This window comes from Stegostoma tigrinum, chromosome 23 (genome assembly GCF_030684315.1).
Source record: "Stegostoma tigrinum isolate sSteTig4 chromosome 23, sSteTig4.hap1, whole genome shotgun sequence".
In the NCBI taxonomy this organism is placed as follows: domain Eukaryota; kingdom Metazoa; phylum Chordata; class Chondrichthyes; order Orectolobiformes; family Stegostomatidae; genus Stegostoma; species Stegostoma tigrinum.
Genome location: NC_081376.1, coordinates 12,283,261 through 12,309,632, shown reverse-complemented (window position 1 = coordinate 12,309,632; position 26,372 = coordinate 12,283,261). Strand labels below are relative to the sequence as shown.

At 40.9% G+C, this 26,372-nt stretch overlaps 1 protein-coding gene across 2 annotated transcripts in view; it reads left to right on the top strand.

The window, feature by feature from the left end:
• The window catches only part of wipi2 (WD repeat domain, phosphoinositide interacting 2), a 55,780-nt gene that overhangs the window by 1,362 nt on the left and 28,046 nt on the right, over positions 1 to 26,372 (top strand). Inside the window, exons 2-4 of one of the 2 annotated variants that reach the window (XM_048551941.2) lie at positions 19,109 to 19,191; positions 19,946 to 20,115; positions 24,337 to 24,433. In XM_048551941.2, the coding sequence (XP_048407898.1) occupies positions 19,109 to 19,191; positions 19,946 to 20,115; positions 24,337 to 24,433 (350 nt within the window). The remainder of the gene's footprint in view (positions 1 to 19,108; positions 19,192 to 19,945; positions 20,116 to 24,336; positions 24,434 to 26,372) is intronic. The other variant, XM_048551942.2, reaches the window with a different exon arrangement.

Sequence of the window (26,372 nt, the reverse complement as noted above, 5' to 3'; positions counted from 1 at the left end):
ATGGTCTGCATAGTTTGGAATAGTAGAAAAAAGATCAGCTGTGGTGGCCTAATCACCTTACTTTCTCCAAACCACAACTCATTTGGATTGTTCGGAGATAGCAAAAACTGCGAATGCTGGAGTCAGAGGTAAGTGTGGAGCTGGAGGAGCAAAGCGGGGCAGGCAGCATTAGAGGAGCAGGAAAGTTGATGTTTCAGGTTGAACGTCAACTTTCCTGCTCCTCTAGCTCCATATTGTGTTGTCTCATTTTGATGTTGCTTGCAGCTGTAACTAAACTTAGCCTTGTTCTCGAAAGGTTCACGTGGAGTCCTGTGTCAGAAAAAAAATTATTTGAAGCCAGTGATCCTACCCCTCGTATCCTTTCATAACCTTGCTGGATCAAGCCATAAACCATGGTGCATCTTTTCCAATCTTTTCACTTTGTCTGTGCTTCTCTTCTCACTTTTAAATGGCCCTTGACATTTTCTTCTCTGAAAACACCTACCTTAGAACATCTGTGTTTTTAAAAGTGCCCTAAAGCCAATCCTTTTTTCACTGTAATTTGTTCCCTTGGATCTTTTACATTCCCCTTTGCAAGTGGTTCCTGAGTCTCAAAGGTTTAGTGAAGTTCTGAATTTGAGCAATGTTTTCCGATTTCCTTGATTGATTTTTATATGCTGTATTATTTCTATTGTGATTGGTTAGCAGCCTCTAGCTATGCTGAGGACATTGTCCATTTTGTGCTTAAATGGTTGTAAGCCCACAGAAGATATTTTCTGTAGTGATGTATTTGTCATGTGATGATCTTGAACTTCTGTGACTGCTCCCGTTCTTTGTGTTGACCTCAGCTGCTAGATTTTCATTACTCCAGGTCAATTGTTATTGCTTCTCTCCCAGATATCCAGCAAATCATTGTTGGCCAATAGTGCTTCAGTTTAGCTTGGGCTCAAATGAACATTGAAGTGTTTCTGCCACTTTTTAAAATGATGAAATGTTGCATCGACCAAGAACACATTTTGTAAAAAAAAAAGTATGCTAGTTTAGTTGCATCAGATACCTGAGTTTGAACTCGGTTCATGCTGATGAATTAAAAGTTCCTATCACTTGTAATTAATGTGAACAAAATGCACTCTGGTAGTCTTCAATCAGCATCTCATTAGGTGGATGTTCACATCACAAAATGATTCGTGTAATTTTACTAATTTGGATGGAACATTTCATTTGGACAATATGACAGAGTACTTATCCAATATGGAAATATACAACTTCATATTGATGTAGTAGGTATACATCACCTTGCATTGAGCTGTTATTGAACAGAGAAGAGGGTAGCGAGTTTTGAGAAGATTTGTAGCTCAGGTTGAGGTTTTGGATGTGAGTTTGCTCACTGAGCTGGAAGGTTAGTTTTCAGACGTTTCGTCACGATTCTAGGTAACATCATCAGTGAGCCTCCGATGAAGCACTGGTGTTATGTCCCACTTTCTATTTATCTGTTGAGGTTTCCTTGGGTTGGTAATGTCATTTCCTGCATTGGTGATGTCATTTCCTGTTCTTTTTCTCAGGGGATGGATTGATTTGGAGCCAGTGTGTTTGTTGATGGAGTTCCGGTTGGAATGCCATGCTTCTAGGAATTCTCGTGCGTGTCTCTGTTTGGCTTGTCCTAGGATAGATGTGTTGTCCCAATCAAAGTGGTGTCCTTCCTCATCTGTATGGCTATTCCTTACATACAGATGAGAAGGACACCACTTTGATTGGGACAACACATCCATCCGAGGACAAGCCAAACAGAGACACGCACGAGAATTCCTAGAAGCGTGGCATTCCAACCGGAACTCCATTAACAAACACATTGATTTGGAGCCAATCTACCATCCACTGAGAAAAAAGAACAGGAAATGACATCACCAACCCAAGGAAACCTAACCAGATAAATAGAAAGCGGGACATAACACTAGCACTTCGTCGGAGGCTCACTGATGATGTTACCTAGAATGGTGACAACGTCTGAAAACTAACCTTCCAGCTCAGCGAGCAAACTCACATCCAGAGAACAGGGTTTTACATCCATATCACGATGCCTGAGAACTGCTTGACATTCTCACTGGCAGAAGTCTCATGACAACAGGTCATAGTCCAATAGGGTTATTTGGAATCTCTCAAGCTTTTGGTGCACAGCCCCTTCAACAGGGGCAGTGAGAGTTTTAGAAATATGTTTCATAATTTGCTGTGCCATAGTGGTGTAAATGAAGGCTCCATTTTTTAAACTCCCTATAATCAAGATACAATCCCATTCCCCATCCAGCTGGGTCTTGCTAGCCCTTTAGAGGGAGAAAGCTAAAAAGGAGATTTCTTCCCATGTGCTGTTGCACATAGGGCGGCACGGTGGCTTATGGTTAGCACTGCAGCCTCACAGCACCAGGGACCTGGATTCAATTCCAGCCGCGGCCAACTGTCTGTGTGGAGTTTGCACATTCTCCCCGTGTCTGCGTGGGTTTCCTCCTGGTGCTCCGGTTTCCTCCCACAGTCCAGAGACGTGCAGGCTAGGTGGATTGGCCGTGCTAAATTGCCTGTAGTGTTCAGGGGTTTCTGGGTCTGGGTGGGATGCTTCAGGGGGGCAGAGTGGATGTGTTGGGCCAAAGGGCCTGTTTCCACACTGTAGGTAATCTAATCTAATCTTAGTGGCAGTTATGGAATAATTACCTGAAGGAGTGGAGAAAAGTATGCCCAACCTGTTTTTTTTTCAGCCGCAAGTTGACAGTGTCTTGAGACTTTGAGAGGGGGCAAAAAGTGTAATGTCATTTGATAAAACCTCAGTGGTTGCAAGCTGTGCTCTGACAGCGAGAGACATCTTTTACAGACTTTGAGGCTGGCTGTTATTAATCAGTTCTCCTTTAATGCAATCTTTATGTATGTGGGAAAGGTTAACTTATAGCTGTATTATAAGATACATTTTGAAGTAAGCATGAAACTGTTTTTAGATGATTCCTCAGCGATAAATGGAAGTGTTATACATAATGCTTAAAATATCCTATAGTTCCCTTATTGGAAGTGTAATGCGACTTTGCAAACCTGATTTGATGGTGATTCTGGGCAATGCAAAGAGGTCCTGTACCGGTGATTAATTGATCAAAGTATTATGATTATTGGTTTAAAGAATCTGAATTAACTGTTCAGGAGTGGCTGCTGTTTATGGCTATGTGGTTTGTTCCCAGATGTTTGCAAACTTGCTGTTGAATACAAATGGGCAATTTGTTTGCTTCTCAAGTTATAGTCTGGCTGATTTTTAAAATGTCATTTCCTTTGTGGTTTGATTTAAAAGTTCAATATTCAGGACTTGATGTACTTGTCCTCAAACCAAATCAGTCTCCAAACATATTTTTGTGTTCAGTCAGGTGGACAATTAGGCCACCTGTTATAAGTATAGATGTTATACTGCAAACTCTCTTTTTAGTTTAATTTTCATGTCTGTAATTTATATCTGTCCTGTGTGATGCACCAGTACCCAGTTGAGAAGGTGAGCAATCTGTTTGATGGAATCTGTCAGATGTCACTTTTGAAACACTTACAGAAATGAGTGTTGTAGAAACTTGTTTTTCTTTTTCTCAACTCCATAGTGAGTGCGTCATAAACCCCAAGGAATTGTGACTCTGTACAAACCTGATTTATGCATTTGGTGTCTGAGTGGATCACATTGTTTTACTCTGGGGATCATGATAGTTGAAAACTGCAGGGTAAAATAGCTTTGTTATGCACAGTGTAACTGTGGTATTGTAGATATTTCTAACTCCTCATGTCTAAGCAGTGTCATCATTAATCAGAAACTTTGCACGGATATGAAGTGAATAAAGATAGAAATTGAATTCACAAAATGTCTTTCATGATTTTGGCCAAAATGTTTTAGGATCAATAAAATTGCTGGGTTTTTTTCAGTGTAGTTTCGACTGTCATGTGGGTAAATGTGGCAGATAGGGCTGTGCTGCATACAACTTGTGAACAATGATGAAGTCATCTGTTTTTGCTGAAGTTAAAATTCTGACAAATGGCTGAGTTATTTAAACAGCTCTGGATATTTGCTAGGCTGGAATGGAGGGGAAGATGAAAGATTGCTTTCAAAGAATCTATGTACAAGGTTATATTTGACATGTTGATATGTGAACAAGCCACTTCTGTCCACCTTGGCAGTGGCTCCCTTAAAGCACATGCACACCCCCCCCCCCCACAAAAAAAACTGAGGTGATCCATCAGATCAGCTGCACCACGTCACCCTTCTACAAACTGTGGCAGCAACTATTTGACAGCAAAAGCCTCAGCAAGTCAATTAAGGTCCAATTACAGAGCAATTTTTGAACTCTTCTGGCACAAGAGCATTGGCCCTGTGTCTGGGCCAGAAGGCCTGTGTTCAAGTCCTACCTCTGTAGAGATGTCACGGTGTCTGATTGGGTTAATTCAGAATACGTACAGAGCCGGCGTTTTCTTCATCTCTACACTCATCTATTGCATTGACACGTTGACTGTGAAATAGTGATGCCTAAGATTGCCAGAGAAATTCCATTGTCATTTCCTCTGCCAAATTGTCACATTCGGTGCAAAGACAGTTGAACAAATGCTGTTGTCCTCCTTCGAGCCAGGACTATAAGCATTCGGACAACAGTCTTGTCAAGTCAAATTTGAGTCACTGGACAGCAATACGGAAAGTGTTGGAGAAACTCCACAGGTGTGCCAGTGCCTGTGGAGAGAGAAACTAAACAGTTTTGGTGAAGTCATATTGGACTTGAAACATCAACTCTCAACAGCAAACATTAAGTATGGTATAGAAGAATTCAAGAGAATGATAAAATAAGCAAAGCTGTTTTTGTTACCTAATGTTTAGGTTAGCTATTTGCACGTTTACTTAGAACAAAGTCTTTCACGTCTTCTGGTTCTACTGAAAACCGGCAAGTGAAATATTAGCTGTTTCCAGAGATATTGTCTGATCTGCTGAATGTTTCCAGCAGTCTCTACTTGTATTTTACTTAAGGTTATGATTGGTAATTGAACATTTGAGATGATAGTTACCACTTAGGGAAAATGTGAACTGCATGCAAAGCATTGATTGCTGGCTGAGAAAGTGGTTCCATGATGGAAGCACAGCTGGATAAGTGTCATGAATTTAAAATGTTATTTCTGTTAACTCTACAGTGTCTCTATACGTGAAAGGTAGTGAAGCAAGTAGTCAAGACACTGTAATTTTGAGTAAATAACATTACTCAAAAGTCTGTATCTGAAATCGATTTAGTTTGTTTGAAGTTGTTTGATTAATGCAAGTTTGTCACAATAAGGGCAGATACAAAATCTAGTTGCTGATGATTGTGACCATGTTGAAATTCTAAACAACTTTCATTCAGGGCTGCCCTCAAATCACACTCCATTCTTGAGAGATAAAGTTAGTTATTACTGATGTTAAGTTCTGACAGTTGATGGTTGCACTAGACATGTCAGTTTCATAGATTAGAAGTATTCTTTTTCACTTTGCTTACCACAGAGGTCAGTCACCGAACATATCACAAGAGGCTGCCAATGTACTTCTAACTTAAAAAAACCGTTGATTGCTCAAAAAACCACAAACTTTATTCCACTTTTCAAGAAGCACTTTACAGCAATCTCAGAAACATTTGAAATAAAAATTCATTCCTTTTACTTCAGCAGCAAACTCACATGCCCAAACTTCAGTGAAGAGTTACTGCCTATCTCTATACAATAGCTACTCCAGCTGAGTAAGCAGCTTTAATCAGTTTCTTTTGGGCAAATTTGTGTGCATTCACTTTAATGATATTTTCTTCAGATTGTTTTTTCCCTAAGATCTGTAAAACAAATGACTAACTCGGATCACTATTATACTTCATATCAGCTCCCTAAACCCATGTCCTCAACAGCCTTACATGATGGCTATCCTTCTGACACTTTTTCCACAGTCATCTTCTTTTGGAGTTTTCTCATACTGACATCTCAGCAACTTGGGACTTCTCCCAGCCCTGACTACTTGGAAAGTATTCACAGCAGGACTAATGCTATGGGTCTCTTCTTTCTCCTTATGAGTCTGCTTCTGGACTTCTCTTGTGGCCCTCTTGCGGTTATAAAATTGAATTGGCAGAATGTACATTGAACTGGAAAAGTAAAATTCAGGTTCTCCAGTAGTACCATGTTATGAGCATTTGTAATACTGGCATCTTGAGAAATAAAGGCTTCGAGGGAAGGTACTGAGTATGATCTGACACCCTAGGGAGTTGTAAAACTGCTTATGCAATAAGTGCAAATAATTGTCCCTATGCTGAACTAAGGCGTTTTCTTTCTGTGCTAGAGACAATAACTTTATTATGTGTTCCTTGTATCAGTATTTTGTTGTATTGTTTTACTTTTGTATTCTGATAAACAAAATTTTTATCCTGACTTACACAATTTGACTGATGTGATAGTTGAAATCACTAGTCGTTGTGGTGGGAGGGGGAGAATCATTGTGAACAAATGATGTGACATTAAGTACCGGTATCATTGGTGATTAATCCTGCGGAATTATATTTCTATTCACAGCACACTTTAAAAAGTTGTAAGTTTTAAGTTTTAGAATGATAGTTTGTTTTAAAAACCCTAAATTCACTGAACCCTAAAGTGGGGAGTTAGTCAACATTGTAACAATTCCCACTTCTTTGTTTTAACAATTTAGAAGTTAACAGAACTTTATACATTTGAATAATGAACTCAGCTTGTTTTCCGTTGAAATATTTTCAAATTCTGCTGCTGTGTGAGTGTATCTGCAGAGTTCTGTTGAGTGCGGTCTGGCTGATGGACCCTTGTGCACTAAATAGATCCTTACTGTACATGGTTTTAACACTTCTTGAATCCCATTATTGAAAAATGCTTCCAGATTTCCTTTTTGTAATAAGGGAAGTGAATAAGGTAGCATAGTTGACCCACTTATTGTAGTTCATTACTCATAAATGTTGGCAGCCTTTTCAACTATGTTGATTTGGTATTCTCAATTGTTGCTCTGGCACAATAATTGAGAGGAGATGTACAGTAGCAGTAGTGAAGAACAGCCATCAGGTTCCCAGTATTATTGAAACAACTTGTATCGTGCAGGTACGTTTAGTTTTCAATGAATGAAAGTCAGTGACTTTTTTTTCCCAACTTGAATCCTTGCCAGTACTAAAAATGATCGGCTATTGTGACAGTATAATTGATGTAATCCGGCAATGTTAATATTTTTTCAAAAAAGGCTTCCATTAGAAGCTTAGAAGATTTAAAGAAACTGCTTGCATTTTAAGTGTATTTACATCCTCAGGAAATCAAAGTTTATCCCAGCAAAACTGAAAATGCTAGAACTACTCAGGTCAGGCAATAGAACTTTTTATGGTGCAAGATAGTTAACCTGAACGGTTAATTTTATTTCCATCTCGATTGGTGCTACCTGACGGTTTTTTCTTATTTAAAATTTCCAGTAGCTATAATATTTTACTTTTGAATTACATTGGAAATGTAGCCTTTCTTGCCTTTTTGACAGCCAATTTGCCACTTTCAGAGCCTTGTATTAATATATAAAATGACCACTGAAACAATTTTGGCAACATTGGCTGATGGGGAAATATTGGTCGCCCCAAGTGATCCCTTACTTTCCATCTCCATTCTTCATATAGTGTCATGAGATCTTAGATTTTAATTTCCTGTACAAAAGACAATGTTGGCAATTTTACTGAAACTATGCTTCACTTCTGATAGAGTTTGGAATGTAAGCAACATGGAAATATGCACAGCTAATGCCTCTGACAGTACAGTTCTGTCTCGGTATTGAACTGTCGTGTCAGCCAGTGTTGAATTTGAACCTGCATTTTCTAGCTAATTAATATAATATGTTTGTATTTATATTCTGTGTTGTGTGCGTACGGGAAGAGACTTTTGGGGTTCATTCATTTGAGTTGTGGGCTTGCCGACTGGGTCAATATTTACTGCCCATCAGAAGGCAGTGGACGAGCCGTCTCTTTGAACCACTGCAGTCGTCTTTTTTTATTAGAGGTAGACCGACAAAGGGAGTGAACTCCAAAATTTTGATCTATTGACACTGGGATATTTTGAAATCTGCATGGTGAGCAGCTTGGGAGGGAATTTTCAGATGGTGATGTTCCCATGTATCTGCTGCTCTTGTCCTTTGCCATGGTAGTGTCTGGATTAGAAAATGTTGTCCAAGGAGCCTTGATGAATTTCTGCAGTGCATCTTGTGGATGGTACACGCTGCTGCTGCTACTGAGTGTTGATGATGGAGAGGGTGAATGTTAGTGGATTCATGCCTGCTAGTCAAGTGGGCTTCATTGTCCTGGATGGTGTCAAGCTTCTTGTGACGTTAGAGATGCCGCATCCAATTAAGTGTGGAGTATTGCGTAGTACTCCTGACTTGTGCCTTTTGACGGTCAAAGGGCAAGTTACTCATGTAACATTCCAGTAATTGGCTCTTGTAGCCAAAATATTTGTAAGTCTTGTCCAGTTCAGCTTCTGGTCAGTGGTAACCCCCCTAAGGATGTTGATGGAAAGAGTTCGGGTGATGATTCTACGCTTGATGTATCTTGTAAATGCATTGTGTGGACCCCACCCACCTGTGTCTCAATCACAATTTAGGTCTTTTTTTCTGTCTTGTTACTTGATTTTGTTGTTATCTTATATTTTAAATTTTTGGATATATGTGCATCAGGAATCCCATCAAACAATTCATGAATACGCCTCTTGCTGTATTCATCAAGAGTCGTTTTGACACTTGGGGTCACCCTCCCATGCATAATGAAAGATATTGAGGCTGAATGTACTCATGAAATAAGCTTTCATTACTAGGTTCTTTACGGAACCTAATGGGATATCGCCATCAGAATTCCTGGAAGAATGGACCAAAACAAAGCTTTGTCTGGTTAACAGGAGGAGAGGATGGAACTGGAGCAGGATTCATTTAGGTTTTGTCTGTCTTTTAATGATTTCAGTAACAATTTTTGACACATTGCTGTCCTTTTCATATTCTGCTGGTTCTTTAATGTCCGAGGACGCATGTATTAAAGTCTAGTATAGTTGGCATCAACTTGTATGGTCTGCTAAAGATCTTTGTGATTGCATATTTGCATAGGTGTACAGTTCAAAACTGACCACAGAAAATGCTGTTTAAAATCTTACTATTACCAATGAAGAGATGTCAGCCCTTTGTTTTAGTAAAACTTGATAGCATTTGCATCGGTTGCGGTTATCCTGGCATGTTTACTGAATTCAAATTCCACCATCAGCTGCAGTGAAATTCAAATCGGGTCACTAGAACATTAGCTGAGTTTCTGGATTAATAGTCCAGTGACAATACCACTAGGCCGTTGCCTTCCATCTCTCTTCTCCCACTCTAAATTCTTTTCCAATTCTGCAGAGATGTTCTTAACGGTGGTACTGGACAAGTGACAGCATTCAGGACTCTCATCTATCTATTCCCTAATTATACTGGCCCCTACTACTACTGTGTTTCTTCCTCCAACTTGGATAGCTTTCTGTTCAATCATGTCGTGGGCAGTTTGTTCATCCTCCCTACAGTCCAATCTCTCATCCACACAGTTGCAAGAACCTCAACTGTTGGACAGGCTTAAGAGCTGCCCCTTTGGATTTCTATAACTGCCTCACCTACAATCACTCCCTCATCCTTGATTTTGATTTTATTTATCATTATCACATGTACTGACATGTAGTCAAAAGTATTGGTTTTTTGAGAAATTTGGATAAATGGTATCTTTCTTTAGTGTATCAGGGTAACAGAACAGAATGCAGAATATAGTTTTGCAGCTACGGGAAAAATATCAATGGCAGGGAAGAAACTATTGTTAAATCTGTTGGGATGTGTTTTCAAAATTTTGTATCTTATGCTGATGGAAGATACTATAATCAAAGTGGGAGGGGTCTTTGATTATGTTTCCCACTTTGAGGCAGCGGGAAGTGTAGACGGAGTCAATGGAGGGCAGGCTGGTTTCGGCCCGAAACATCAGCCTTCCTGCTCCTCTGATACTGCTTGGTCTGCTGTGTTCATCCAGCTCTACACCTTGTTATCTCAGATTCTCCAGCATCTGCATCTGGACATTTCAGAGGCTCCCTTGTCGAAGTTGTCAAAGTCCACGTCCTTTCTCCACCGAGGGTTGGTGCTCTGTTGTTGACAGGGCCCACAATTGGGTCCGACCCATCTCCTGCACTTCCGCCCTCTCTCCTTCTCTTCCCTCCCACAACAGCGATAGGGTTCCCCTTATCCTCACTTAGCATCCCACCAGCATCCACATTCAGAAGATCGTCAGACAGCGTTTCTGCCACCTCCAGCAAGATGCCACCACCAGACACATTCCTCTTCCCTCCATTGTCTGCCTTCCACAGGGACCGTTGCCTCCGGGACACCCTGGTCCATACCTCGTTCATCCCCAACACCTTCGCCTGTAACCTGTGAAGGTGCAACACCTGTCCATTTACCTCCTCCCCCCGCAGTGTCCCAGGGCCCAAACATACCTTCCAGGTGAAGCAAAACTTCACCTGCACTTCCAAGAATCTAGTCTATTACTTTTGCTGCTCACAATCTCCTCTACATTGGGGAAACGAAGCGTAGACTTGGTGACCGCTTTGCAGAACATCTACGTTCTGCTCGCAAAAAAGACCCTGAACTACCTGTTGCTTGCCACTTCAATGCACCTTGCTCCCTGGCCAACATCTGTCTCCAGCTTGCTACAGTGTTCCAGTGAAGCCCAGCGCAAGCTAGAGGAACAACACCTCATTTCGTGCTTGGGGTCCCTACAGCCCTCCAGACTCAATATTGAGTTCAATAATTTTAGGACCTAAAACACCCCATGTCCCAGCCCCCTACCCCATACACAGGATCTTTGTTATCACATAGCCTGCCATTACACACCCCCTGTTGTTAGTCACTAACGGTACACATTAACAACTATTCACCCTCCCACCCTGATCGTTAGCAAGTCTTTTGTCTGTCTTGCTTTCGCTCTCCATTAATTTCTTTTTTCCCTGTGATCTCAGTGTGAAGCATTGGGGTATCAGGACATAATGCTATCCAGGATAACTTGTTGCTCCTGCTCAATTAGTTTTGTGGGATTGTCAATGTTGAACCAAAAAATTCTTACATGAACCTATTAACAGCCAGTTACTGTCTTCCAAGATTCTAACAAACTTGTCTTGCTGTCATCTATACTTTGCCTTCTCCCTCTGTTATCCTCACTACTTCTATATTGGTGCATTTCTGCCTGATTCTGATGTACAGTTCTTAGACCATCAACAACAATATGGAAGAAAATCTTTCCTGATTCTTTTGAAGAAGCTGGCCAGGTAGGGTGGTATTTGTGATAATGGGAACTGCAGATGCTGGAGAATCCAAGATAACGAAATGTGAGGCTGGACGAACACAGCAGACCCAGCAGCATCTCAGGAGCACAAAAGCTGACGTTTCGGGCCTAGACCCTTCATCAGAGAGGGGGATGGGGTGAGGGCTCTGGAATAAATAGGGAGAGAGGGGGAGGCGGACCGAAGATGGAGAGAAAAGAAGATAGGTGGGGAGGTGGGGAGGGGATGGGTCAGTCCAGGGAAGACGGACAGGTCAAGGAGGTGGGATGAGGTTAGTAGGTAGGAGATGGAAGTGCGGCTTGGGGTGGGAGGAAGGGATGGGTGAGACGAAGAACAAGTTAGGGAGGCAGAGACAGGTTGGACTGGTTTTGGGATGCAGTGGGTAGAGGGGAAGAGCTGGGCTGGTTGTGTGGTGCAGTGGGGGGAGGGGATGAACTGGGCTGGTTTTGGGATGCGGTGGGGAAAGGGGAGATTTTGAAGCTGGTGAAGTCCACATTGATACCATTGGGCTGCAGGGTTCCCAAGCGGAATATAAGTTGCTGTTCCTGCAACCTTCGGGTGGCATCATTGTGACACTGCAGGAGGCCCATGATGGACATGTCATCTAAAGAATGGGAGGGGGAGTGGAAATGATTTGCGACTGGGAGGTGCAGTTGTTTATTGCAAATCGAGCGGAGTTGTTCTGCTCCCGCACATCCCAGATGTCCAAGTTCTTCAAGGACCGCAACTTTCCCCCCACAGTGGTCGAGAATGCCCTTGACCGCGTTCTCCACATTTCCCGCAACACATCCCTCACACCTCGCCCCCGCCACAACCGCCCAAAGAGGATCCCCCTCGTTCTCTCACACCACCCCACCAACCTCCGGATACAACGCATCATCCTCCGACACTTCCGCCATATACAATCCGACCCCACCACCTAAGACACATTTTTCCATCCCCACCCCTGTCTGCTTTCCGGAGAGACCACTCTCTCTGTGACTCCCTTGTTCGCTCCACACTGCCCTCCAACCCCACCACACCCAGCACCTTCCCCTGCAACCGCAGGAAATGCTACACTTGCCCCCACACCACCTCCCTCACCCCTATCCCAGGCCCCAAGATGACTTTCCACATTAAGCAGAGGTTCACCTGCACATCTGCCAATGTGGTATACTGCATCCACTGTACCCGGTGTGGCTACCTCTACATTGGGGAAACCAAGCGGAGGCTTGGGGACCGCTTTGCAGAACACCTCCGCTCGGTTCGCAATAAACAACTGCACCTCCCAGTCGCAAACCATTTCCACTCCCCCTCCCATTCTTTAGATGACATGTCCATCATGGGCCTCCTGCAGTGCCACACTGATGCCACCCGAAATTAACAGGAACAGCAACTCATATTCCGCTTGGGAACCCTGCAGCCCAATGGTATCAATGTGGACTTCAGCTTCAAAATCTCCGCTTCCCCCACCGCATCCCAAAACCAGCCCAGTTTGTCTCCTCCCCCCACTGCACTACACAACCAGCCCAGCTCTTCCCCTCCACCCGCTGCGTCCCAAAACCAGTCCAACCTGTCTCTGCCTCCCTAACCTGTTCTTCCTCTCACCCATCCCTTCCTCCCACCCCAAGCCGCACCTCTATCTCCTACCTACTAACCTCATCCCACTTCCTTGACCTGTCCGTCTTCCCTGGACTGACCCATCCCCTCCCCACCTCCCCACCTATCTTCTTTTCTCTCCATCTTCGGTCCGCCTCCCCCTCTCTCCCTATTTATTCCAGAACCCTTACCCCATCCCCGTCTCTGATGAAGGGTCTAGGCCCGAAACGTCAGCTTTTGTGCTCCTGAGATGCTGCTGGGCCTGCTGTGTTCGTCCAGCCTCTCATCTCGTTATCGAGGGTGGTATTTGTTTTTCCTAACCTGTATTGTCTGTTAACCTGTATTCTGTGGCCTTGTGATGTGTAACCTATCTTGCTCAAATGTCAAAATTGGAGATTCCTAGTATTGGATGAAAAACTGGTTGATTCCTACTCTTTCCATAAGGTCATAAGATATTGGAGCAGAACTGGGCCATTCAGACCATAGAATAGCAGAGCAGACTCAATCATGGTTGATACTTTTCTCGACAACGTTCTCCTGTCTTCTCCCTATAATGTTTAATGTCCTTACCGATCAAAAACCTTCTAACTCTGTCTTAAATACACTCAATCACTTGGCCTCCACAGCCCTTTTTATGGCAATGTGTTCCACAGATTAACCACCTTCTGGCTGAAAAAATTCCTCTTTGTCTCAGTTATAAAGAGTCATCCCTTCACTCTGAGGGGGCTCCTTCAGGTCCTAGTCTGTTCTCCTATCTTCTCAATGCCCACTCTATCCCAGCCTTCCAGTATTCTAAGTTTCAGTGAGATCCACCACCCAAACCCCACTGAGTACACACCGAGTCCTCAACCACTCCTCAAATGACAAGCCCTTCATCCCCAGCATCATTCTTTTAAACCTCCTCTGGACTCTCTTGAATACCAGTGCATCCTTCCTTAGATATGAGGCCCAAAATGTGCATAGTGTTCCAAATGTGGTTTGACCGGAGGCTTGTACAGCCTTAGCAGAACATAATTGCTCTTGTATTCTGGCTGTCATGAAATAAATGCTAACATCGGTGTTTAGAAAATCTAAGGCAATGACCCTGCATGTTAGCTTTAAGAGAAGCCTGAATTTGGACTCCTAAGTCTCTTTATGCTTCAGATTTCAGAAGCGTTTCCTCATTTAGAAAATAGTCAATGTCTCTATCCTTTCTGCCAGAACGTATTACTTCACACTTTCCCACATTCATATTCCATCTGCCACTTGTACGCTGTCTTAGCCTGGCCATGTGGTTCTGCAGCCTGTCCCTCCATCTATTTTTGTCATTTGCAAATTTAACATTTATCGCCTCCGCTCCTTTGTCCTGATTATTAATGTAAAATGTTGTGGTCTTGCCACAGACCCCTAATGCATTCCACTAGTTACTGGCTATCGTCTTGAAAAAGACCCTTTATCCCGACCCTCTGTCCTTTGGCAGTGAATTAATCCTTTATCTGCGCCAGTATCTTCCCCGTAATAACATAGACTGTATCTCATGTTGCAGCCTCCTGTGTGGTACCTTGTTAAAGGCCTTCGGAAATTTATTGGTATCCCATCCACTGGCTATCCTTTTTGTTTAACTTGCTCATTACCACCTCAGAGTTCTAACAGATTTGGCAGACATAACCTCCCCTTGAAAAAGCCTTTCTGACTCAATCCTTGCCATGTACTTTCAAGTACTCCACAATCTCCCACTTAATAATTGACTCTAAAATCTTACCAACGTCTGAGGTCAGGCTAACCTGCTTACAATTTCCTGTCTACTGATACCTCCCTCCTTAAACAGGGGTGTTACATTGGCCATTTCCAATCCTCTTGGACCCTCCGCGACTCTGAAAGATCACTAGAGTCTCTACAGTCTCCTCAGCTGTCTCCTTCAGAAGTCTTTGGTGTAGCCCATACGCTCCAGATAAGTTATCCACTTCCCCAGTGCCTTCTCTTTGGCCACTACACTCAACTGTGCTTTCCTGCTTTTCGAATTCAGGTGTGCTGCTGGTGTCTTCCACTGTGAAAACTGATGCAAAGTACCAGTTCAGTTCCTCTGCCATTTCTTTGTTCCTGTTTACTACTTATGCAGCCTTGTTTTCTCGCAGCCTAATGTGGACTCCTGCCTCCCTCTTACCTTTTAAGATATGTAAAAATACTCTTGCAATCATCTTTTGTAATATTAGCCAACTTATTTCATTTTGTTCCCTCTTATTGCTTCATTTTTAGTAAGCCTCCAGGTTTTTACAAGCTTCCCAATCATTTTCCCCACATTGTATGCTTTTATGCTGTCCCTTACTCCCCTTTGTCAGCTATTGATAACAAGGTGTGGAGCTGGATGAACACAGCAGGCCAGGCATCATCAGAGGAGCAGGAAAGCTGACGTTTTGGTTCTGGATTTCATAGACATTTGGACAGATATATGAATAAGAAAAGGGTCTGTTTCTGTGCTGTGCATCTCCATGACCATGACCCTTCGGTTGCCTCGTTCTGCCCTTACTGTGCTTCTTCTTCCTTGAGCAGAATTTCTTCTGTGCCTCCTGAATTACCTGCAGAAGTTCCTGTCATTGCTGCTTTGCTATCTTCCCTGCTCAGCGTAACTCCCAGTCAACTCCTCCCTTGTGTCTTTGTTACCATTACTCAATTATATCACTACATCGGATTCATTCTTTTTCCATCACAGACTGTTGAGTTAATTCTATCATATAGTTGCTGCCATTGCCAAAAAAAGCCAAGCATTTCCATCACCTTAAACTCTCTAATCAAGTCTGCCTCATGACACAACAAATCCAGAATTGCTTGTTCCATCGTGGCTGTACCACAAGCTGTTCCATTCTTGTAGACATTCCACAAACACCTTTGCCTGATCTGCCACTAACTTGATTTTCCCAGTCCACCCGTACATCGAAGACCCCCAGGATTATTGTCTTAGTGCCTTTCTTTTTCCTGATTTATTTTCTTCCCCAAATTCTGATTGCTGCCAGGAGGCCTGTACATAACACCCATTGGGCATCTTTTTCTTTTGCAGTTCTTGAACTCTGCCTGCACAGATTCTTTGCCATCTGATTCAATCTCACTCCTTGCTATCAATTTTTAGTTTCATTTCTTCAAAGGAAACCCTTCCCCAAAAAAAATTGCCGATGATTTCAATAGGACGTATATCCTTGGATATTCAGTTCCTAGCCCTGACCCCTTTGCAGCCATGTGTGTGTAATACCCACAACACTGTACCTGCCAATTTCAGTCTACACTACTAGCTCATTTATCTTGTATCACGAACATTATATTTCAATACCCTCAGCCCTGTGTTGATTGCCTCCCTTCTCATAATTTCTCCTCATCTGCTGTGCCTGAAGTTAGATTTCTGAGCCTTCTATGCTCTGTCCTATTACTTGTTCTAGAAACTTTAATGACCTGTGACCCCCCCCCACCCCTTTGTTAACCTTTTCCATAGGTTCAGTTGCATTGAAAATTATCACCCCACTCTTTAGTTTTTAAAGCCCTATCCATTGCCCTAGTTATGCTATTTGCCACGACTTTGATCCCAACATGATTTAAGGTGGAGTTCATGCTCCTTCCCTGGTACTCGTTGCATGATTTTTGAACCGTTTCTCCCACATTAATCTTTGAGTCAGACATTTATCTCTTCAACTTTGTAGACCCTGTGCCAATTTCCTTGTGGCTTCGGTAGTAATCCAGAGATTACTGCCTTCTTTTGCTTCTGCTTTTTAGTTTACACCCTTGCTGTTCATAATCCCTCAGCAGAACCTTTCTTCTGTGTCTGCCTATTTGTTGGTACTCAGATGGACGACGACAGCTGGATCTTCCCTTCCTGCTTCTAGTTCCTTCAGCTCTGATGAGAGATCCTGAACCTGGGCAACAAACAGGCAACACAGACTTCAGAACTCTCAATCTTGCCTGCAGAGAACAGTGCCTATTTCCCTGACAATACTATCTCTAATTTACAATTACATTTCTCTTTTCTCCCTACACTTGAATGACTTTCTGCACCAAGGTGGTGTGGTCGGTTTGCTCATTCTTCCTACAGCCCCCACTCTCATTCACACGGGGAGCCAGAATCTCTGCCCTTGAGCTTTTCTAATAGCCATGAGGTACCTTCGTCGTTACCTTCTGGATCCCTCTACCTGCCTTGCTTGTACTCACACTGTCCTGCCCCTGACCAGATTAGAGGTAGTTGATCTAAGGAGTGTGTCACTTTTATTTTTCTGGTGAGCTCCTGATCCTTGGCTTTAGTTTATCCTGTTAAAGAAAAAAAAATTGCTAACTCTGAGCCAAAACTAGAGCAAAAAGCGCCTCTTCTCTTCTACACCTAATTTCCACGTTGTCTCTAAATTCCTAGAACTTTATGCTCACTCAGCCTGTGTCTAACTCTGGATATAATCTCTCTTCTCTGACTGTACAAAACGTCCCTTCCTCCCCACTTTGAGAGCTGCTCTCCTAACATTTGATGTTAGCCTCTAGGCTAGGCTAAATTTAAAATACAATATATTGAGAAACTGAGAACAAATTGTGCAATTGGAATTTCATTTCCAGCAAATATTTTTCACCATCAGTTCCTCTTTTGTATGTGGTAGTATTCCATATCTAATACATGCTGTCCACTGCAGCTTCCTTATGTAAGCATTGGTAAGTTTTTTTTTTCTTCTATTGTGGAGTCAGTAGAGACAGATGAGCCATGTTATTCCTGGATATTAACACATCTGCACTTGGATCCAGGTTACCTGTCATGAGTGGGATTTTTTGGTTCTCAAGCATTGAAGTGCAAGGACTTCCTAATTTGTGATATTCTACAGTTAAAACTGTAGTCTGTTTATTCATTAAATCGGAGGTAAGTAGTAACCTCTTGGTCCTTGATTTTGAGTGTTATATTTGATACATACATAGTACATACCATTCATATCATTTTGAAATAGTCTGGTTATGAGGAGTGTGACAAAAAATTGAAGGAATCCTTTAATCTAGCTTTTGTAAAACTGGAAACGGCTAGAATTCTGTCCACATTTGACTAGTTGTAGATGTTGCACAATTCATTAGTTGTCCTCAAAACTTGAGGGAATACCCATTCTATTTTTGAGCAAACGCAGAATGTAGAATGTTTTAGTTTGATTGTAGAGCCATACAGCATGGAAATAGACCATTTGGTCCAACAAATCCCCACCGACCATGTTACCAAACCAAACTAGTCCCGCTTGCCTGTGTTTGGTCCATATCCCTCCCAACTTTTCTTATTTGTGTATTTATCCAAATGTCTTTTAAATTTTGTAACCATACCTGCATCCGCCACTTGCTTTGGTATATGGTATTCACTTTTTCCTTTACCAGATCGTGGTTGAGTTTTTTTTTTCTTAATATTTAAAGAGCTATACCAGCAAGACAGTTTAGAAGGTCAGAATGATATAGCAGTATCATCCTACCATTGAATCCAGGTGTGTGTGAATTCAAGTTCCACCTACTCCAGGGATGAGCAATATTTAGGCCCTCTTTGGCGCAATGATAATGTCCTTAACTTGGGACCCAGCAGCCCAGGTTCGAGCACCACTTGCTGGTGTTTATTGCCTTCTCTGCTCAGGTTGATTTGAAAAATAGGTTAAATTTTTTAGTAAAGGTCAGAACACACACTTCTAAAACATTAGAAGGTCAGAGGAAAGAACATTCACATAAAAGTCATTTGCACAAGAGTCTTAGGAATTAGTTTGAGGTTTTATTGCTTAACTTTCAAGTAACTATAAATATTTCTATAGTCAGTGTATGTTCAGTAAACTTGCTTAATCAAGCCTAAAACGAGATCTGATGTGAAATTACACCATTATTAAAGGGAAGGATTTCTGCAGTTTTACACAGGAATGGCATGCTTTCGGCGACTAAAATAATTAACAAAAAGGTCATTTTGCTCATTATTCTGAGGGAATTACTAAAGCTAATCTAGCTATCGAGCCTAATGCATTCTCAAAGGCAGCTGTAAGTGAAATAAGATAAGGGAATGCAGTGTAAAATGTGGAAAAGACGCTAACTTATGTGGCAGGATAAATCCTGTCTTTGTGTACAATTAGATTACAGTAGCTGTTATTTTTGAGCAGCCATTGATTAAAATTGACCTGCTTTCAGTTATCCATTGAAAGTGCTCTCTTTTATTCTCCTTTCAAAATAGGTCTCTTGCTGTTGGTACCAAATCTGGTTACAAGTTTTTCTCACTATCATCAGTGGATAAATTGGAACAGATTTATGAATGCAGTAAGTGATCCTAATTGAATTACAGTTGTCCAAAGCAGTTTACAGTGTGGTGTAAATGTACAAGTTGTTGTCTTTCTTTGTTTTCTTATTACATTAGTATAGTATTAATCATGTACCTTGAGGGGTAAATTATTTTTTGATACTTCCACTAACTCCAGTGAGGTAATTAGACATTCTAGATACACTATCTAGAAAATAATCACTTTGGGGAGGCCATAGGCCATGATGAAAAAAACAAAGATGAAATAGCCTATGCTTACAGAATGTTATCTGCCAACTATAAACTGTACCTGTAGCATTCCTCTGTTATATAAAGAAAAAGTCATGAAAGAAAATACTAATGAACACAACTATACTCTTACAGATGAATAATAACTTTGAGAGATCTGAGTGAATGATAATTCCTTGTGTATAGCAAGTTACTTAGTGGAAAAATCATTGTTTTCAGGACTTGAGTAGGAGAAAATTATGAAACAAATATACTTTGACCTAGGATTTTTGTTTTTGCATGTAGCGTATTATAAATTAGCACAATGATGGTGTTCTAACTAATTAGCAAATAACCTAATAAGTAAAGTCTTGTTCGTTAATTGAAATGCAGTTGAGTAATTGTGTGGGAGAGAGGAATCCGTTTCACTGAGAGAGCCGCAGTTAAATATATCTTACTGTTGGTAAAGGTTTAAATTCAGGAATTTTTAGAATTTTGTCATGGATGTTGAATGTAATTTTTTTTCTCCTTAATGTTTATTTACAGCTGACACAGAAGATGTTTGTATTGTGGAACGGTTGTTTTCCAGCAGTCTAGTAGCTATTGTGAGCCTTAAAGCACCCAGAAAGTTGAAGGTTTGTCACTTTAAGAAAGGAACAGAGATCTGCAACTACAGTTATTCTAATACAATCTTGGCAGTCAAGCTAAATAGACAGGTGAGGATCTGAGATTTTTTTTTAAAGCTATCTGGGTGGTAGTAGGGCTTAAGCAACGAAGGGTCTCATTGAAATTCAACAGAATTACTAAACTTGTACAAAAGTATACATGTCCTTTAAACATGACACGATTTTTCTACACACCATGATATGCTTGAGCTTGTTCAGGCTTATATGCTTCTCAATCCTTGTAGCTTTGCCTCGAAAGGTCGGTGGCACTGTCATGATGTCCTTCATGTTCATTCCCAACAAAACTTGTGCAAACATTGTCCCCTCTGCTCCTTCCTCTGTCTAATTATTGGTGTATCTAACTTCTTCCTTGACTGATTCTGCCCATCACTAGTCCTTCCCATCCATGCAACCCACTGAACTGTTGCTAAATGTTTTGCTGCATTTCTTTCTATGTATGAGACACTATTTGTTTAGAATTAAAAATATTCACCATCGGTAAGTACTCAAATTGTGCCATAAAACCTTGTAAGCCACAGATAGCTTGTCAGCTGATGAGTCACTTCTTAGGTCCTGGTCAAAGCCACTACCTTATGAACAAAAAGCTTGGGCTTATTAATATTCTTGGCAAATTGTTCTCTTAGATACATTTTTAACACTGGCATCAAACCTTTTGGTGTGTGTGCTCTGAGAGCTCGCTGCTTCTTTTGCTTGCAGAAGTCCACACAGTCTTCATCTAATACCGCCACCTTCTGCCTAGCTGATTTTTTTTTTATGGAATCTTTCAATTCCACTCCCATCTCCTTCAATTGTACTCCCTTCCTCCAAAGAAAAGATGTTGCTGTGGCTGTTCTCATGAATGCTTGTCTTACTGTATGTATAGGGAACATTTCTTGTCCCAGTTTGACATGGGCAGTTTCCCTCGACTGCCGATTACTTCAATGACTATACCATGTCACTTCCACTTCTCACCCTAAATTGGAAACCTTTTCAGCTATTTTGCTAATTTCCAGCCTTTTTTATGATCCATCACTGAGTCTTCCCATCTCTTTCTTGATACGCAGGCAAACTAATATTCATTATAAGACCACTGACTCTCAAAGCTACCATGACTACACTTCCTCACATCCCACTTCCTGTGAGGACTTCATTCCAATTTTCTAGGTTTTTTATTCCCCCCTCTGCTTCTGAGGGTGGAGCCTTTCATCTTACTGTTTCCTGATATGTCTTTTCCTTAACTGAAAGTTATGCTGTTCCATGATTGACAGAGCTCGAGACTGTTGGCTGCATTTCATGCACTTGCCCCTTTCATCTCTTGTAAAATCACGTCAGGGTTCTCCTTGTCCTTATCCACAACCAGCCATTCTCCATTATTTCTGCCACTTCCAGAATGTGCTTCAAATGCATCCTTCCCTGTCCTTCCAGCATTCTAAAGGCACCTCATCTTTCAATTGGTTCACCTGGCAAAGGTCACAATCTACCCAGTTTTGCTTCCTTTTAAGTTGTCTATTTTTCTTTTTTCTTCTTTTCTTTCATCTTCAGACAATAGCTGTACATATTCTAATCAACAAATTCAGTGATACTATGCACTTCAGGAGGTGGGATTTGAACCCAGGCCCCTTGACTCAGAGGTAGGGATACTACCACTGCCACAGGCAAACTATCGAACAGTGTCTATTCATGATTATAAAACTCTCACCGTCTGTAGACACATCTTTGTTGCATATATTTAGGAAGGCAAGGGAGATGGATTATGAAAGTAAGGAAGTTTTGTTATGATCTGTGCAGCTCTTGATGGGACTGCAGCTAAAGGAGCACATTCAGTTTTAGTCGCTGCTTAAGATATAAATACGATGGAAGCAGTTCAGACAAGGTTCGCTAGGTTGATTTTCTGGGATGAAGGCTTGTTTTATGAAAGCTTGACCAGGTTAACATGCTGTCGTTTGGAGTTTAGAAGAATGAAGTTTTTAATTCGCTCATGGAACGTCAGCTTTGCTGGCTAGGCCCGTATTTTATTGCTCGTCCCTAATTGCTCTTTAGAAAGTTGTGGAGAGCTGCTTTCTTGGACCATTGTGATCCAAGATGCCATTAGGGAGGAAATTCAAGGATTCTGAACAAAGACTCTGAAAGAATGATGTATTTCCAAGTAAGTGGTTTAGAGAGGAACTTGCAGCTGGTGATGTTTCCTATATCTGCTGCACTTGACCTTCTAGTGTTAGTGGTCATGGGTGTTTCATTGCATTCCTGACTTGGTGGATGGACTTTGAGGAGTCAGGCGGTGAGTCACTATATTAGTCGCTGCAGTATTTCTAGCCTTTGACCTGCTAATATAGTGACTGCATTTATATGGCAAGTCCAGTTCAGTTTCTTATTGATGGTAACCCCCAGCTTGTTGATAGTGGGGATTTTCAGTGATGGTAACACAATTGAAAGTCATTCGATGGTAGCCAGATTCTCTTATTGGAAAACCTGATTGCCAGGTATTTGGGTTATAATAATGTTACTTGCCACTCATAAACCGAAGCATGGATATAGTCTAGGTCTTGTTCCATTAGAACATGGACTATTTCCAAATCTATTTCAGCCCCTTGTTCTTGTGTCACTTATCCTGTTACCACTCCCTATGGTCTTGGATCATGAACACTACTTTGCCATTTACTCTCCCCTGCCCTCTGCTCCATCAAAGACATTGCCTTTTGTTTTTTCTCTCTGAACTTGCTCAAAACATTTTCCAATGTTTTCTGGCTATGGAAGGTTGAAGCATTAACTCTTGTTACAGATGTTGCCAGACCTGCTGAGCATTTCCAACATTTTTTGTCTTTTCAACATACATATTTTTGTGTGTGTGCATGTTAGATCTGTGTAATTTAATGTACCGTGGAGATTTTAAGATTGTAATCTAACTGAATCATCACCAGAACCAAGAGAGAGAATCCTGTATACAGTCTTTGCTTTCATAACATATGCAGTCTAGGGTTATGTAAAGTGTTATTTTTCCCTGTAACAGATTGTGAATTAAATGCCAGTAGTTAGACAATGGTGCATCAGTGTAAGTATTTGGATAGCTATGTGGTGAAGGATAGAACTGGAGCCTGGTCTTGATCCACTTAAAAGCTTCTAATGTCAGAGGTATATTTGTATGTATCATGCATCTCCAACTAACAACCAATCTTTTAACCAGCTTCTATAGAAAATATGTTTTTAATGGGCCTGTTTTGATATATTATGACACACCTCTATAGCTGTTGAGACTTAGTCTGTGCTTCCATATGGGCAGAGAGAAGCCACCACAATTGCTAATTATCATCTGTTTACAATTGACCCAAATTGATATACAGTTTAACACATCCACATGATTAATTCCTATTTACAATGTAATTGATTTAATTAAACTGCTTATTTTCAATAGATAGCCAGGAAATACTTAAATATAAAGAAAAGAGATGTGATTGTGTCTTAGAGTATCAGTTTAAGATACTGTCTTATAATTGAATTATTAGGTGAAATAGCATAAAAATCTCATTTGGCTCCTCATACTGGTCCATATCTTGGAAAGAGCTGTTGAATAAGTCCCACATATTGCTGTTTTACCCATGTATTATTTATTTGTTCTTTTTCTTTTCCCTTTCAAAAGTTACAATCAAGTCAGCATCCACCGCACCTTCAGACAGTGCATTCTAAGATCATGGAAATTTACTACATAATTTTCTTTTGCCAGTTACCTTAAATTTGCATCATTTGATTACACACTCTTTCAAGTTTTTTTACAGTTTTAAGGTTACACTACTGTGTAGTATGGCTGCAACTTTTTGCCACAGCTTATATTAATAATAGATCCACGCTAAACAAAACAGATAACCTTCTGCAACCAAAATGTTTTCTATGGGGCATTCGTTGGAACAGTTTGTGTTCAGGTGACTATATTTAGCATGCTGATATTATTTACAGTAGTTAGTAAGGACATTTCGTCTGAATCAGGAGTATTTTGTGGTAACATTGAATAAAACCAAGTTTAGAATGTTTTACTTTTAAATCCCAACACCTGTAGAGGGCAAACTTGCAACTTTGAGCGCTGAGAGTCCTTTGCAGATGACAAAATGTGTACGTTTCTTCCGCAATCCTTCAATAATTGAATTCCAACCTCTCAATGTTAACAATGGAGTCCTGTTATCTTTCAGACTTAAACCAGTACTGATATTAGTTCTTTATTTTGTGATGTCAGCATGCTGCTGTTCTCCCCAGGCTAATACTGACTTGTTTTCTGACATGTAGAGATTGATAGTATGCCTAGAAGAGAGTTTGTACATTCACAACATCCGAGATATGAAAGTACTGCATACGATCCGAGAAACTCCTCCAAACCCGACAGGTAATTCTTGCACAGCACATTTGATTATTATCTCAAAAACTGAGGCAGTGGGTTTATGTGCCAGCTTTTCTTTAGAGCCATTTGGATATATCTTCCTAGCGAAGAATGCGGTGAACTTGTTCAACTAAAAGTAGTACCCAGTATGCACTGATATAATGTGGGACATAGTATTTACCTGAAGGGATTTATAGCTTTTCACACTTATTTGGAGCTAATTTAAGGTAAGAGTATTTCCCCTGATAGCCACTGAGTTCAAGTTAATCAATCTACCAAATGCTCAGGTTTGGGTCTGTAGAATTGACATTGTCTTACAGGGGAAGGAAAATGGTACCTTCCTCCAAATAGCCTGCTTAATTTTAATAAGCTTTAGCCATGCTATTTAAAATTATCATTTAAAGGTATAGCTTAAAATCTTGAGTAAAAAAGATTTTTTTGTTACTGGGAAAATATAAACCTTTTTGAGAAGTAAAATCCGACCATTGGTAATATTTCTAAATTTTCTGTGAATTTTTTAAACTTGGATTCCTCCTGCTTTGCTCCTGTTACCCCTCGTATAGTTCCTCCCAGTTTCAGAAAGATTCCCTAATTAATTTGAGGTTTTATCCAGCCCCTGTATTTGCAGTGTTTTATAATCATGTATGGATAATTCCTTTCATCTATCACATATTCTTTTCAAGCATACACCTTTGATAAGATTGTATCACTAAAGCTGTTCAATTTCTCTGCCTTTGTCTGTCCTACTTTCTAATGGTATTCATGCGATGAGGATCTTTGCTATCTGTTGGATTGGCCCCTTGTGGTGCAGTGGTAGTGTCCCTAACCCTGGACTAAGAGGCCTGAGTTCAAGTGTAACAACATCTCTGAACGGGTTGACGAGTAAAATAGGTTTTTCAAAGATACAGATTGGATTGGTGAGGGCTGTTGTGGTGCAGATTCAAGTCCCACCTGCCCCACAGGTATGTAATAACGCATCTGAATAGTTTGGTTAGAAAATGCCTATCAGTTGTATGGGTTCCAGTCTTCCTCTTAATATTAATACTATTTTCATGCCTAGGTGTGATGCTGCTAAGTCTCTTTTCAGTTTTTGCCTTCATTGATTAAGCTATTGTTCGTATCTCTTTGAAGTCTGTGCTTGCTTAAAAGCCTGTGCGTGTGCGCGCGCGCACTCCATGTCCCCTCTAGGTGTGTCCTATTTTCAAGGTGGACCTTTCTGACTTTTCCTGATCGTTGCAGAGGTGTCTTTTAATAGTAAATCCTTTATGACTCTTTACCTTTAATTTTTTCAATATCTTGCTGTCCTATTAGTTGTACTTCTTCATCAGTTAAACCTGTATTCCTAATCATAATATCATCACAATTCTAGTTGTCTGATCATCTTTTTAAAACAAAAATCAAATCAGTTGTAATTGAATAATACTGACAACTTCAAGTATTCATAATGAGCTGCAATTCAGTCACAGTATTCAGGAAACACAATAAATACCAAGCAAAGCTGAAATAAGAACAGAAGTTTTGGGACAACTCAGTAGATCAGGTAGCATCTTTGGAGAGCAGCAGAGTTAATGTTTCACGTTGATGACCTTTTCTGTCAAAACAGTTCAGATAAGGGCTATTGACCTGAAATGTTAATTTACTTTTTACTTTATTTCTGTCCACAGATACAAAACGATGCAGATGGTCTTCCCAAACCTATAGGCAACTGCTGTTGTTATGGCCGTGCCTGAAGGCAGGCACTGTATTTGACTTTGGTTGTATTTACAATGACTGCAAAATACATTTGAATATTTTACCCAGTTACCAATATGACTAGTTAATACTTTTTAGAATAAAAATATCTATCAGCTGGGTTTCTTTAATAAAACAGCAAAATGTTAAGTTATTTTCAAATCTTATTTGAGATGGGGATAACCACAGGGATCTCCCACACAACCTGCCCTTT